This window comes from Streptopelia decaocto (assembly GCF_964273445.1).
Source record: "Streptopelia decaocto genome assembly, chromosome: 1".
Classification (NCBI taxonomy): domain Eukaryota; kingdom Metazoa; phylum Chordata; class Aves; order Columbiformes; family Columbidae; genus Streptopelia; species Streptopelia decaocto.
This window is the reverse complement of record NC_138663.1, coordinates 205,190,699-205,206,620: the sequence shown is the minus strand read 5'-3', so window position 1 is coordinate 205,206,620 and position 15,922 is coordinate 205,190,699. Positions and strand designations below refer to the sequence as shown.

The window sequence follows — 15,922 nt, the reverse complement described above, 5'->3', positions numbered from 1 at the left end:
TTTGGTGACGGAGCAGCATCCCAGTATGTGTGTTTGGTGAGAAAGAGACATCGAATGTCCATGGCTGAATAACACAGAACCCCCCCAGGGAGTCCCGTCCATGTGGCGTGGTGCCCAGCTGACCACAGCTCTGCTGGGACTTTGTTTGCAGATTGCAAAACCTGGCTGACCACAGAATGGTTGGGGTTGGAAGGGACCTCTGGAGATCATCCAGTCCAACCCACCTGCTAAAGCAGGTTCACCAGAGCAGATCACACAGGAATGTGTCCAGGTGGGTTTTGAATGTCTCCAGAGAAGGAGACTCCACAGCCTCTCTGGGCAGCCTGTTCCAGGGCTCTGGCATCTCAAAGTAAAGAAGTTTCTCCTCATGTTTAGATGGAACCTCCTGTGCTTCAGTCTGTGCCTGTTACCCATCATCCTGTTGTTGGGCACCACTGAAAGGAGTCTGGTCCATCCTCTTGACACCCACCCTTGAGATATTTGTAAACATTGATGAGATCCCCTCTCAGCTTCTCTTCTTCAGGCTGAACAGATCCAGCTCTCTCAGTATCTCCTCATCAGAAAGATGCTCCAGCCCCATAATCATCTTTGTAGCCTGCCACTAGATTCCCTTCAGTAATTCCTTGTCTTTCTTAAGCTGGGGAGCCCAAAACTGGACCCAGTACTGCAGATGTGGCCTCACCAGGGCAGAGTAGAGGGGGAGGAACAACCTCCCTTGACCTGCTGGTCACACTCTCCTTAATACACCCCAGGTACCGTTGGCCTTCTTGGCCACAAGGGCACATTGTTGACTCATGGTCAACCTGTTGTTGACCAGAACTCCCAAGTCCTTCTCTGCAGAGCTGCTTTCCAGCAGGTCCATCCCCAACCTGTATGGGTGCCTGGGATTGTTCCTTCCCCGATGCAGGACCCTACACTTCATTACACTTCATTACGCTCTTCTCTGCCCAGTCCTCCAGCCTGCGCAGGTCTTGCTGGATGGCAGCACAGCTTTAGTGACTGACCCAAGACCTCGTAACACTTGTGACTGAACATGGAACTTAACTGAGGAATCTAAAGCTTGCATCATCCTGTAAGATCATCTGTATTTTGGCTGTCAGGCTCAAGTTATAACGGTAAGCATCGTCTCATTTCATTCTCTTGGAGAGTTTAGACTCAGTCAAGGCCCTATTCTTGTTCAGTTTTGTTGTCTTCACTGTAGAAGATGGGATATGATATCCACCTAGAGCAAGATGGTTAGAAGATGCCAGGCAACAACTGGAAATTGAAATGTGAAAATAAGAAGGGACAATGAGCTATTATTGCTGTACAAATTATTAATAAATATGTGGCTCTGTATTTTTGCATTGTTTATGGTAAACTGTTATTTTTAAAATGTTAGTTACTGGGAATTATTTGTCTTACAGTTTGGAGAAATGTAGGTCTCTATCTGTGGATGGAGCTGCCATCTATGAGACTTTTTACTGCCAGTCTTGCTTTGGGTGGTATTTGCTTATAACATGAAATCTGAGTGATTATGATTGAATAAACCAGCTTCATGGACTCCAGTGCAATAAGGATCAATATTTTAATTGGAATACATTATTTAAACCAGACATTTTTTAACTAATATTCTGCTAAACTTGCTATTATCCCAACCCCCTGTGAGTGAGAGTCCACTGATTTTGTTTAGTTGCCAGTCTTCTGTGAGCTGAGTTAGGAGCAGAGCTCAGCCTAGATGACTGTAACCTACAGTTGTGCATTATCCACAGGCCAAAAGGAGCTGTGGGGTGAGATTCAGCCCACGTGATTTGCACCTCAACTGGGTTGGCCTTTGGAGTGAGGGTTATACCACTAAATAGAAGGTTATAACTCTGTAGGCGATGGAAAGAGGTGGTGCCTTTGAAAGCAGGAGATCCTGTTTGCCTGAACTGATATGGCCTGGTTAGATTTACTGAATTGTGTACTAAAAATTCAGGTGAAGCAAAACAATAGCAACAGCAAACATACAAGAAGAGTGAAAACAACTACTGCTTTAAAACGTGCTTAAAAAAATATGTGTTTCTGGCTGGAGCTGGCATTGTTTCTGAAATATCCTTATTTGCTGAACAGGCACTCCTGAAGGAGAAGGAACCGCCTTTAGTTGGGAGGTTATATCTAGTTATGCAATGGGTTTTTTGTATCACTTTCAATATTCTTTACTTAAAGAGTCTGAGCTGGAGACATACGAAGCACCCAGCCAAGAAAGTCTGTTCTGTGTGTGGTGCAAAGGTTGCACGTCAGAGAGAAGGTCAAGAGCTCTCAAAAGCTTTGTTGGTGATTCCTGGGTATTAAGTGAGTTGTCTTCATGACAACAGAAGAATCGCAGTTGATACTCCACACAAATTAAAGTATATGCATCTTTCATTGGCTACTTATCTGGGACTACAAAAACTTAGAGTAACCTAAAATCAGGATTGTAAATATTGGATAAGAACATCCAGTAGTTTAATGAGAGAAAACCAGTGCTAGGGCTCTGGGGAAGGGGAGGGACAAGCTCTGGGTGTTTAGCTTTGCCGAGTGACTTTTTGGCTTGGGACTTACTGCCAAACACCAGTTTCCCATTGGAGTGACTTTCTATTATCTCTTATGTCGCTCATGACCTTTTCTTTCAAGATCATTTCTTCCTTTTAAAACTTCAGTTAAGGAGAAAATCAATAGAATGAGCTAGTAAATTTGAAAAAAACAGATTGTGAATTAAGTATCTCCTTCACTTGACTATATGTCCACCTTTAGCCTCTGCAGTTGAGACGGGAGGGTGGGATTTGTGCCTTTTTGGGGAATTGCCTCTTCTTTGACATATTGATCCTCAGCCCCAGGATATAAACTGTCTCCTAAAGTACCAGAGTGCTGTGGGATTTCCGTCAGCTTTTGCCTACAGAATTTGAGTTTTCCTGGTGTAGCATTAGGATGTATTGTGAAGGTTGCTGTAATAAGGCCATGCAGCCGGAGAATTGCTGGGTTTCTCTTTTTGTGCCCTGTTTTCTTGCAGGTTGGCTTTACTTTCACTAAAGGGAAGTCTAAGAAATAAACTCCAATGACCTTTTGTCTAACACCAGATTTGTATTTGTGCTTGTAGCTTTGTATATTGATTTTCACGTGGTGAGGAGATGGATCTCTGGAGAAAGAGGGATGGGATTGTGAGGCATGATACAGTAATAGTGCTGTAATGATGTTATACCAAGTGTATTTTGCATTTAAATGGAGAGTTGGCATTAAATCAAGACAACGCTGAGGTAGTGGAAGGCATCTGGGTAAGCAGAAAAGCCACTTCTGAACTTCAGCTCAGCAGTGTGAGTGGTAAGTAAAGGATCAGAGATAAAGACACAGGAGTGCTTGGACATGTATTCTCAATTCTCAGGGGCATAAACACATTTTCAAGTGGATTACAAATTTGAATAGACTTACAAATAACTTGTTATAGGAGTTGTGTCATGTGGTTACACCAGCTTTGTGAGAAACCTGTGCTGGCAAAGTGCTCTTATCCAGCACCACTTTTAAGGATAAATACAAGAACTGCAAGATTTTTCAGTCAGAATTAATATTCTGCAAGCTTTGCACTCAAATAGATTTGATGTGAAAGTTTCTGGAACAGGAAGTTTCTCTGAAACAGGACTTGTGTTGTCATGGAAGGCAAACACATGCTAAGTCCTGCCAAAGGACAGGAGATTTGGATGTTCCTCCCTAGAAATCTTCTCTTCAAAATTCTCAAATGTGCTTTTTAGAATTGTCATTCATTTAAATTGTCAGCTTCCTCCAGCTTCTTCAGTGCCAGTCCTCATAATCTGTTTGACAAACATCAGTACAAAAATAGTCAGGATGAAAAGGAAAATGTTATAGCTGGAGGTAGTTGCTGTGCCAGACCTCTTCTATTTGCTACAAAAGATCCTCAGAGAATATTACAATTTCTCTTCATTGCCTTCCCTGGAAATTGCTGGACATGGGAGACATGGTAGTCATCTATCTCAGCCCCATTTTCATCGCATTTTGCTATATACTGGCACTGTGTCACAAACTGCAACGCTTTTTTTCCCAAACCGGAAGCTATTTGACAGGTATTGGGGAAAGAACAAGGTTTTGGGGAGGCCTTCACTAAACAATAGATTTACAATAGTTCTCAGCTAAAACACAGCATTTTGCTTCAAAGTGCAATTTCCATAGTGCAGCAAAAAGACTTCAAGAAATCACTGTGCAAAGGTTATATTCTTAAAGGTTCTCAGTGGCACTGTGAGTAAATTCAAAACCTTTGGTGAGTGACTGCACAGCTGAGGGTGACGGGGAATTTTTGCTCCTTCTGAACCAGATAATGTTCTCATAAACCAGCCTCCAGTAAAGTGGTGCAGATCTCATGTGCAAGCACTATACACAAGTGCTAGGACTGAACAGATGGCTCACGGATGCTGAAGAAGCTGCAGTCAGCAAATTCTCAGTAGTTTCCTTCAAGTACGGCTACATGACAAACTCACTGGAAGGAGAGCAGAAGTATGGATCTCCAGCAAGTTAAATTACTGCCAATGTGCACACTCTCACCATCCAATAAACCACTCTCTGAGAACATACCGACAGCTGAAATGTATTTGGAAATGTATTTATTAGTGGATTAACCTGGGAACAAACATTTCCACACAGGGGGACCCAATCACCTACAGTTTAAAATTGCTTGAATGGTTTCTTACAAGGTTTTGACCAATCTACTTTCCCTCTACTCTGCCCTGGTGAGATCACACCTGGAACATTATGTCTAGTTCTGGGCTCCTCAGTTCCAGAAGAAGAGAGAACTGTTGGAGAGAGTCCAGCGCAGGGCAACAAAGATGATGAAGGGAGTGGAGCATCTCCTGTGTGAGGAAAGGCTGAGGGCGCTGGGGCTCTGGAGCTTGGAGAAGAGGAGACTGAGGGGTGACCTTATTAATGTTTACAAATATATAAAGGGTGAGTGTCAGGAGGATGGAGCCAGGCTCTTCTCTGTGACAACCAATGACAGGACAAGGGATAATGGGTACAAACTGGAACGCAAGAGGTTCCACTTAAATTTGAGAAGAAACTTCTTCTCAGTGAGGGTGACAGACACTGGAACAGGCTGCCCAGGGAGGTTGTGGAGTCTCCTTCTCTGCAGACATTCTGAACCCGCCTGGACACCTTCCTGTGTAACCTCATCTGGGTGTTCCTGCTCCAGCAGGGGGATTGGACTGGATGATGTTTTGAGGTCCCTTCCAATCCCTGACATTCTGTGATTCTGTGAATCTGACCAGCACTGTCCCAAACAACTCACAGCCCAGGGATCATCCTCATAAATCAGGGCATGTACCTGCCTAGTTCTGGAGGTTAAGAGAGTGTAAAGTATGAATCCAAGCTTGGTGCTAGAAGATGGTCCCAAGCATGTGTCATTTACATGGTAAAGCTTGTGTATTAAGGGTATTGGGAGAGATATCACAAGCAATGTAAGAAAATACCTTCAGACACTTCAAATGTTGCTGATTGTCCCTATTGACTTAAGTGTATAATCTTTCATCTGTCTTAAATAATATGCTTGATAACAGTCACCCAAAACTTGGTTCTTGTGACTAAATTTGATTTTAGTGGTTCCAAGTAGATCCCATGACCTGTTAGCCTCTATGGACAATATTGTGTTGTCTGTCAAGAACCCTGGTTAACTGCTAGTCATTGCACACAGGACAAGGCTCATATATTCTTAACAATTACATGAAAATGAAAATATTTGAAAATAAGTTATTCATCTTTGAAAAGGAATAATGGCTCATACTCTAAGAAGAGTGAAGCCTTGACACAGACCAGAAGGGCAATTGTATCTTGGGCTGCATCAGAAGGAGCATGGCCAGCAGGACAGGGAGGTGATTCTGCCCCTCTGCTCCGCTCTGGTGAGACCCCACCCGCAGTCCTGTGTCCAGTTCTGGACCCCTCAGTGCAGAAAAGACATGGACCTGTTGGAGAGGGGCCAGAGGAGCCACAGAAGTGATCAGAGGCTGGAACAGGTTTGCTGGGAGGACAGGCTGAGAGAGTTGGGTGTTCAGCCTGGAGAAGAGAAGCTCCGGGGAGACCTTATTGTGGCCTTCAGTGCTTAAAAGGGGCCTGTAAGAAAGATGGGGACAGACTTTTGAGCAGGGCCTGTTGTGACAGGACAAGGGGTAACAGTTTTAAATTAAAAGAGCAGAGATTCAGGCTAGACACAAGAAAGCAATTTTTTACAGTGAGGGTGGTGAAACCCTGTCCCAGGTTGCCCAGAGAAGTGGTGGATGCCACATCCCTGGAGACATCCCAGGCCAGGCTGGACGGGGCTCTGAGCAACCTGAGCTGTTGAAGATGTCCCTGCTCACGGCAGGGGTTGGAATGGATGAGCTCTGAAAGGTCCCTTCCAACCTGCTCTCTGATTCCATCACATGAACATTTGCCGTATCCACCATGAGAAAGCTCTCTGGATTGCTCTGGTTTAATTCCCTGAGCTTGCACAAACCTCTCCCTCGCTGTCAGTCCAGTGGGTGAGTAATTTTGACAGCCACTGCTCTTTTCTAATCAAAGGATGTAGTGACTTCAGACATGGAACCTCATCTTGACTAATACTCCTTCTACACAACTTTTTCAATATTGTAAAAATCTTCATTTGACCAAACAATAAAATCTTTCCTGACTGTGTTATCTCCAGTTCATTGATCCAAGAATCATCATTTATATTAAACACAAATACTTTCAACAGGAATTTTCTACATACCATGCAAAAGTTAAGCATTTAAATATGTAGCATTTTACAGGTTATTTTAGTGTTCTATAACATTTTGATGATCTTTCTTCTGCTTATTTGCTGTGTTGAGTACAAACATGAACACTGGCTTTTTCACAGCATCTGCACCACTAGAGAACTTGAATTATTTTAAGGAAGCAAAATCTTCCTGTCCCAAACGGCAGTAAAAGTCCACTTTGTCACAGCAATATCACAGTGATGAATGTTCAAGGGCAAAGCTTTGATTAATGACAGCTGCAGTTTGGATTTCACTGATGGTGATTTTGTACCTCCTTCCAGACAGCTGCACACTTAAAGCAAGCATCTAACTAGACATATTTATTATGCCAGTTTGGTTAAATAGTCTTATAAATTAAGCATATGGATACTTGTATAATTCGCATATGCAGCATTTGACTGTATTATGTGAAGCCGGCTTCTAAGAGAAGCATGTCCATAATGCAGCTGACATATTCTTATTTTGTTAAATTAAGGAGAGCCATGATTAGGTTCCATAGAAGGGAACTTCCAGTCTGTAAAGGGTCCTGGGGGTAAAGGGATGCAGTTTATCTCTCTTTAGGAGCACAGATTATCATTAATACACTTAAAGTTATCCAATATTTTCACACGCCCTTCCAAAATGCTGAGTTTAAAAAAAAAAATAGCAATTTTTAGGTGAGCACAGTGAGCACAGTGAACCATAAATCAAGTATATCAGCTTTAAATAAGCCTTTTTGCTATTATACATTCTCTTTTTTATACATGTGAGGGACTAGTTTTTGCTGCTGAAGTTGTTGTGCAGGTTTACAACTCTAAGTGTTAAATAGGATTCTGTGGCAGCTGGATAGGAGCAAAGCTGCAATGAGACTCCTAAATGACTGGTTTCATCGTTACTGTAATGTAATTAAGCTGGTGGTTGTGCAGTGATTGTTGGGAACTTGTATTTTGCATTTGAGCAAAGCTGTAGAGAAATCTTCAATATGATCCATAAACCCAATCCTGAGTATTTTGTTGTACAACTATTACAACAACTGTGAATTTGATGACATGATAATAAGTTTGCCTTTCTCCACTTCATTCCTCGGCACATCCTGCAAAATACAAGCTCCATTTCTATTACTCCCCTCTACCCTCCTCTTTAAATATTAGCATTTTAAAGGTATCCATATACAAAACGTTTGTTATTTTATACATATGACAGAAAGTAATATAATAAGGTTGGTTATACACCTTGGCAGATACCAAACAGGCTCCAGGCTTGGTGTGACTGTGTTTGTCCCCTCCTTGCCCCGGGTTACCTGCATTGTAAATCCCGATTTACCTTGAGGAAACAGGGTGAAAGCCCAACCTCGCAAAAGGAGCCTCCCTTTACATTTTTTTGTGATCATATTCAGCAGTGTCGCAACGTTGAGAGAGATCCACGGAGCGATTTATGGCTTCAGAAATAATTTCTCATGTGAGTTATCACTGACAGGTAAGGTGCAAAGAGCAGCACGGCTCAAACACTCGTTTTTTGTTTAAGGACTGCAGTCATGGTGGTAGTAAAATCCTATCAGGTGGTGCTGGAATCTTACACACACTGCAGCAAACGAGATTTTTAAGCTGAGCAGAATGCCCTGCTCCCCATCACCAGCAGATTCAGATAAATCAATGTCATTTCTCCCTTTTTCTTTCGTGTACTATTTTGTGCGTTCTCCTCACGAGCTCATCACTGCAAGTGTGTGGTAGTGTCTAAAATGAAAGTCCGTTAAGAAATATTTTCTTTCCTATTGTTTATTGTTCTTTCTATGTGTACAATAAGCTGAGTTCCTTAGGACAAGTAATTATTGCAGGTGATGTAGGGTTTGGGAGGGTTGCTCTCAAGGGGAAGACTTGTAGCATATAAATTTAGTTTTTCTTGCTTGACAAGGTATGGGAACAGCGAGTAAGACTTGTCACCAGGTGGCACCATTAACCTAAGTTATATTTCAGCTAGGTGAATGCAGGGAAGTTTATGTTCAAGAGGAATTTATTAGAAATATTGCTCTTTTCACCTTTCTTCAGAGGCTAAGTAAATACACAGCACAGAGAATAGACCAAATTCTTCTGCTCACAGACACATTTCATATCATTTCATGCATTCGCCACGTCATAATCTGGTGAAGAATACTTCACGCTTTATGTATGGTAAGTAAAATGCATGCCCATGTTTCTCCATAAAACACCTTCCCTCTTATGTATTTTGCAATATACTGCACATCTGGTGCATCGAAAAGCTACGTTTCCCCTGCAGAACAGGACCAGGGAATTCTCATATGGGAGTGTTTGTGTCTAAATGTTGTTTGGACATTTTTTAGACGAAATGCTATGAACCTGAACGGTAAGAAATCGATTTTCCTGTGCTTAGTAGTGAGTATCACCGCACCGGTTGCAGAGCAGGTGGTGGGTCCCATTGCTGTTTGCTATTCAGAAGCGGTGCTGGTTCCCCCCTGCACTGCAGCCTGGACCTGCTGCTCGGCACTCGCAGGATGGTGTAGCCGTCCTCTGAAGCAAAGAACACAACTTTCCCAGTAGCACACAGCTAAATAGCTTAGTTTCTTTTGATAGGGTCAGATTCTCTTCCAAATGGCTTTTAGTGAATTTTATCGTCTTGATCCTAAGATGATAAACATATCATGGTATTGTCATTTTTTTCTGAACAACGATCTAATGAACCTTGGGAAATGGCAAATCCGTGTTCTTCTTTTGATCAGGTGTTTAAGAAACACAGGTCATCAGCTAATTCTTTCTGAATATGCTGGACTATTTAAAGTAAGTAGTGTTTTAGCTAGCAACCTTTGGGATTCTTACAAGCATGATTGTAGGATGCAGGTTGTGGTTCTTATTTAGCTCATAAAAGTAAGCAGGAAAACAAAGGTTTCTACTTAAAAAGATTATTTCATTAACTTTTTATTAGAGTGAAACCATAAAATGGATCTTGTTCATGTGAGCTCTGAATTGTAAGGTCACATTAAAACAATAGGTCGATTAGACACGATATATGCTCTGGTTTCAGTGATTTCTGGGGCATTACTAGGTAGGATTGTATTGTACTAAATTGCAAGTCATGCTGTAATTTAAGTCATACATATTTTATGTGTTTTCTTGCCTTTGCTTGCCTCTCTGGTCAGCTGTGAAAGTCAACGGTTCTGCAGTCTTTGTGTCGGCGTCCAGTCCTTGTGTGGGTGGTTAAACACAGAGTCCACAGAGGCAGCGGAGTCTCTGTCCTTGGAGATATTAAAAACCTGAGCTGATGCAGCTCTGCAAACGTGCTCTGGTTAACCCTGCTTGAGCGGGGAGGTTGGGGTAGGTGGTCTGCAGAGGTGCCTTCCAACCTCCACGGCTCTCTGTGGCTATCAGAAGAAAGGTCTCGGCAAACAGTTGGGGAATGACCTATTAGAGAGCAGTGTAGGGGAAAGGGACCTGGGGGTCCTGGTGGACAGCAGGATGTGCATGAGCCAGCACTGTGCCCTGGTAGCCAGGAAGGCCAATGGCATCCTGGGGTGTGTTAGAGGAGGGGTGGTCAGTAGGTCGAGAGGGGTTCTCTTTCCCCTCTACTCTGCCCTGGTGAGACCACATCTGGAATATTGTGTCCAGTTCTGGGCCCCTCAGTTCCAGAAGGACAGGGAACTGCTGGAGAGAGTCCAGCGCAGGGCAACAAAGATGCTGAAGGGAGTGGAGCATCTCCTGTGTGAGGAAAGGCTGAGGGAGCTGGGGCTCCTGAGCTTGGAGAAGAGGAGACTCAGGGGTGACCTCATTAATGTTTACTGATATATAAAGGGTGAGTGTCAGGAGGATGGAGCCAGGCTCTTCTTGGTGACAACCAACAATAGGACAAGGGGTAATGGGTTCAAACTGGAACGCAAGAGGTTCCACTTAAATTTGAGAATAAACTTCTTCTCAGTGAGGGTGACAGACACTGGAACAGGCTGCCCAGGGAGGTTGTGGAGTCTCTTACTCTGGAGGCATTCAATACCTGCCTGGACACCTTCCTGTGTAACCTCATCTGGGTGTTCCTGCTCCAGCAGGGGGATTGGACTGGATGATGTTTTGAGGTCCCTTCCAATCCCTGACATTCTGTGATTCTGTGTGATTCTGTGAAACAGAACTTCTGAATTTCTCGAATTAAGCCTGCAAAATGCCCCCTGTGGAAACTGCAGAATTGCTCTCAGGTAGATTCCTTGGTCAGGAAGATAAGGGCAATATTCAGAGCATTTGGAAAGAACCATTCTCTTGCGATTTGCATTGCCATGCAGTTTTTTACTGATGTTTGCCCATTACAACACAATAGATAATGTAAACACCTATTTATCTTCATCATCTAACAAAGCAGAAAATATGGGTGGTTACTTAGTGAACAGAAAGCAGAAAGATTCAGCAATACAGTATCTTAAAGCAGTGCTGTTAGGCATCTTACAAAAATATTGTCAGGTATAGAAGATCCTGTATCTACATACAAACCTTTCCAAGTTTCTGCGTGCTGTCTCAGCGGACATTTTAAATAGCCACAATAATAGTGGTATTACAAGGATGATCTAAGGAAGAAAGTGAGGCAGGGTTTGTAGGGAGAACAACGTCAAGCAAGAAGGTTTATTTTTGGCTGAAAAAGGAATTGCCTGGAAGAGCACCTCTTTAATTCTGCTCGTATTGCTTTGTGTAATAAAGGCATTCGAACCAATGACGTAGTCAAATGCATCTGTGGTCCAGGAAATGTTCTATTTTTCGCCATTTGAAGGGTCCAAATGGTGTATCAAGTAACAGAACTATCACTCCTGTGTCATGTCATTGTACTTGTCTATGTTTTTCCAGTTTCTCTCACAAATGGAGACACGGACATGGTGGCAACAGGGAAATGAACCTGATGTGCAGATAAAACTGGGATGCCGCCTTCGGTAGAACCTTCAGCACCATGAAACCTAAATTCCATAATAACATAAATACAAAACATCAATCCGAAGTTCTGTGGCATCATAAAACGCTCATAATACTTTAACTCATTTATTTTCACAATTTTTCTTTTATTTTTAATTCCCCCCCCCCCCCCCCCCCGCAATCTCTCTGTGTTTTTTAAAATTTATTTGTTTATTTTTAAATTTTGGTTTAATTTGGCTTGTCTTGGCTTGAAAAATATTTCCTGTGTTCAGCACCAGGTCATTTATTTTGTACAAGGGCGTTGTCTGGATTTCCAGTGAGTACTGTAAGGACCCGCATGTTTTCCTGGACGTGATACTGCAGGCAGCTGCCTGTACTTATAACCAATTCTGTCCTGACAGCTATAAATTATTGCTGTTTGCTTGCCTGCAAGCCTTCGCTGAAACTGAAATTCTTGCGCAAGCCCTGATATGTCAGGAAAAGTGAGGGCAAAGCATCTGAAGAAAACAATTTATCCATCACTGCCAGTCGAGCAGTGCGTGACAATCTGTCAATGACTGCTCAGTGGTGAACTGTGACAGTGGCGGTTTCATTAAGCGGCATTTCAGGTCAAGGTGTCTATATGACCTGTAGACCCATATGCTTTCCACAAGTATACCTGCACATGTATAGGCAAACCATAAATAGTTTGTGTCTCTGCTTCTGTTATGGGTTTGCATATAGGTTATTATTTATATGCTGCTCACCTAAAATGTGGCAGAACTGTCAGGTGGTTGCTTTAACTGAAATGGTGTAGATCTGATTTAAAATAAACATAAATTTAAATAGGAGGATTTTCAAGACTCCTGATCTGTTTGATTTTTTTTTTCATGTTTCTTTTTTTGTTTTTTTTCTTTAATCTGAAATAACCAAAATTATTTATAAATGCCATTCATAGTTGGCGAGGACTTCTGGCTGAAAAAGAATCACAGAATCACAGAGTATCTCAAATTGGAAGTGACCCATAAGGATCATCCGGTTCAGCTCCCTGCTCCTCACAGGACTATCTAAATCATATGACTAAGAGACCCAGACCCTCCTTGAACTCTTGGTGCTGTGACCACTCGGAGAAGGAAACATTACAAAGATTTTTGAAGCCAATGTTTTCTAAATCTGGCATTTTGCTTCCCGATAGAATGTAGTTAAATATGTTATAAAAAACTGGCACCTCACCAGCCCTTTTATTTCAGGTTGTACACTAGAGAGCAGCATGTTAGAGGGTTAACACTGAAAGAAAGTTAGGCCTGAAAAGATTTAGGTTTCTTTTTCAAATTCCTGGGGGAAAATATAAAGGCATTTTATATATCACTGAACTAGGCAGTAGCTGACAAATAATTTCCTGTTTGGGACAATGGAGATATATGTAGCCACTTGCTTTCAGTACCTATTACTGACCAAGCTACCAAGTGAATAGCACAGGTTTTCTGTTCTGCCCATGTTCTGAAATTTGAATTTTCAATCATCTCCTTCAGTTCAGGTTAATTAGTTCAACTTAACTGCATTCATACAATCATAGAATCGTTGTGGTTGGAAAAGACTCTCAAGACCATCGAGTCCAACTGTTAACCTAACATTATCACTAAACCATGTCTCTAAGAACCTTTTAAACCCCTCCAGAGATGGTGACTCCACCACTGCCCTGGGCAGCCTGTTCCAATGGCTGACAACTCTTTCCAGGAAGAAGTTTTTCTTGATATCCAATGCAAACTTCTCCTGGTACAACCTGAGGCCATTTCCTCTTGTCCTATCACTTGTTACTTGGGAGAAGAGACCAACCCCCTCCATGCTACAACCTCCTTTCAGGTAGCTGTAGAGAGTGATAAGGTCTCCCCTCAGCTCCTGTTCTCCAGGCTGAACAGCCCCAGGTCCCTCACCTGTTACCATCACACCTGTGCTTCAGACCCCTCATCAGCTCCGTTCTCTTCTCTGACCTTGCTCCAGCACCTCAAGGTCTTTCTTATAGTGAGGGACCCCAAACTGAACCCAGGATTTGAGGTTTGGCCTCACCAGTGCCCAGTACAGGGGGACGGTCACCGCCCTGGTCCTGCTGGCCACACTATTCTTGATACAAGCCAGGATACTGTTGGCCTTTTTGGCCACCTGACACACTGTTGGCTTATGTTCAGCCACTGTTGAACAACACCCCCAGGTCCTTTTCTGCCAGGCAGCTTTCCAGCCCCCAGCTTTTCCAGCATTCCAGCCACCACAATTCAATGAACTGCTCTACACTTCCTTCAAGCAAGATAAAATGCAACAATGTCTGACTTACGCTTGTTTGGAAAATTTTTGATATAGGTGTAAGCTATACATTTACATGTTTCTCTGCTATGTTTTACCAGCTACACATCAGCCATATCCAATAACTTTCTGGGAGAGGAAACTCCTTAATTTTTTACAGGCTTTGTGACTCTTGTATCATTGGCTTGCTCTGATTTTTAATTAAGAACCTGAAACAAATTTGAAAAGGATGCTGGTCACCCAAGTGACTCTGAAAGCATTTTTCCATGGCTATAACTAAACGAGCTTACATTATAATGTAGAGAAAGGTGGTCCAGCAGAGGCAAGGTCTAAAAAAGATGTACAGAAAGATGGGCATGGTGCTGTTCAGCCTCATTTTCACAAAATCCAAATAAATATAGGCTTCTAAATATGCTAAGAGGCGTGTCTTCCTTACAGAAGTTAACCATTGTTTTTGAGTGTTGAGAAATCAAATTCCAATTCAGATACAGTTGTACACAACTGTTTTCAGTGTGGTTATGGCGCACTGACTGTGCACTGAGATAAGAGGTACAAGGCAAAGTCAGTCCGAGTTCTGGTAGTCGTGTCATTTGTACCCCCAACAACTGCATCCTGGCCTCCCGCGCATGTCGGGCAACGCCTGGAGCTTGTTCTTCAGAAAACTCCTCTGAATTTCATTCCTTTCTGTGCCAGCAAATATCCTTTAGACCAAGAAAAATGTTCTGTCCTCATTAAACCATGAACCTGTGAGATGGAATAGCCAGCTCGGTGTGTTTGCATGTCTGCTGCTTTGCAGCCAGAGGCTGTTTGCTCACTCCCGCTCCGGCTTCTCATCTGGTCTATACCCTGTTTGTTTTGTTTTACTTGTAGCCCTGCTATGAATTAAAATTTCCACGAGTTTAGCTCTGAATGACTTGAATGCACAAACCTTTTGGGGTGTAGTTCACAGGGAAAGTCGACACCGCAAATGAAAATGAATTAGTTGGGCAGAGGTGCCTGTGTCTGTAAGAGGCAGGTAAGGATGGTCAATGAAACAAGTTCCTCTGCATATTGGATTTGTTAGTGTAACCCAAACTATGATGCTGCTCTTGCCATATAGGTAGCAAGTGGAGAATTCTATAGAAATTTGGTAACAAAGGTCAGATCCACACAGCTATGGATGTTTTCTCTGCATAGTGTTTATCTGATTGCTTTTTTTCTCCCGTTTCTTCCCCCCCTGGACATTTGTATTCAAGATATTTTATTTGGTCAACACAGACCTATGAAATAACATGGGAAAGATTTTTCTGTGTGGTTAGTTGGTTCTAACATTCAAATGCCATATTAAAAGGGAATATGTCATTTAAACCTCTCTGTTTTTAACAACCTGTCTGTAGCTGAAACACTGGTGATTCTTCACGAAAGAAACCTAGAGGATGAACAAAAATGAGCAGAATAGAGAAAACCTGTGAAATAAGAGGTAGTATTGCTCTGCTTTTCATTCTTGTTGTTTACACGTGGAAATTGGTTAGATTAGGGTTTAAGTAAGCCTGAAAGACAGAAAATCAGAAAGAAAACAAAATACATCCAAAATTCACTCCGACATTAACAGAACAATACCCTGAAAGGGAAATCCTGCCAATAGTTGCATCTGTGCTTTGTGCAAGATGGTGATAAAAAAGCAAAAGAAATGTCTTCGTTTTCAAGATAGCTTCACAAAGAAAGCAACGAAACAAGGAATCATCTCCCACTCTTCACTGCCAGCAGCTGTTGCATTCAACGTCCTTGGATGTCCAAAAGCTTAGGCAGCCTGACCCATCTGGCCCGTGTAACAGGAATCAAAGACATGTCTCCATCTACAAACTTAAGCTCATGGTAAGTGCCTCTTTTTACTAAGTTGCACAATATTTCACAATAAAGGAAATTACATAAATTTGTAATTACACTAAAGCACAAAGTTGTTTGCATCTGTCAGTTGTTACAAATTTAGTAAATGAAGGAAAAGCTGTCACACAGCATAAGAAA

General features: G+C 42.3%; 1 protein-coding gene across 3 annotated transcripts in view; it reads left to right on the top strand.

Annotated features, from left to right (window-relative positions):
* Positions 1-15,922, top strand: part of LOC309436836 (disks large homolog 1-like) — a 64,886-nt gene that overhangs the window by 33,948 nt on the left and 15,016 nt on the right. For all 3 annotated transcript variants that reach the window (XM_082046380.1, XM_082046381.1, XM_082046382.1), the window contains exon 4: positions 15,609-15,772. In XM_082046380.1, coding sequence (XP_081902506.1) covers positions 15,609-15,772 — 164 coding nt within the window. The remainder of the gene's footprint in view (positions 1-15,608; positions 15,773-15,922) is intronic.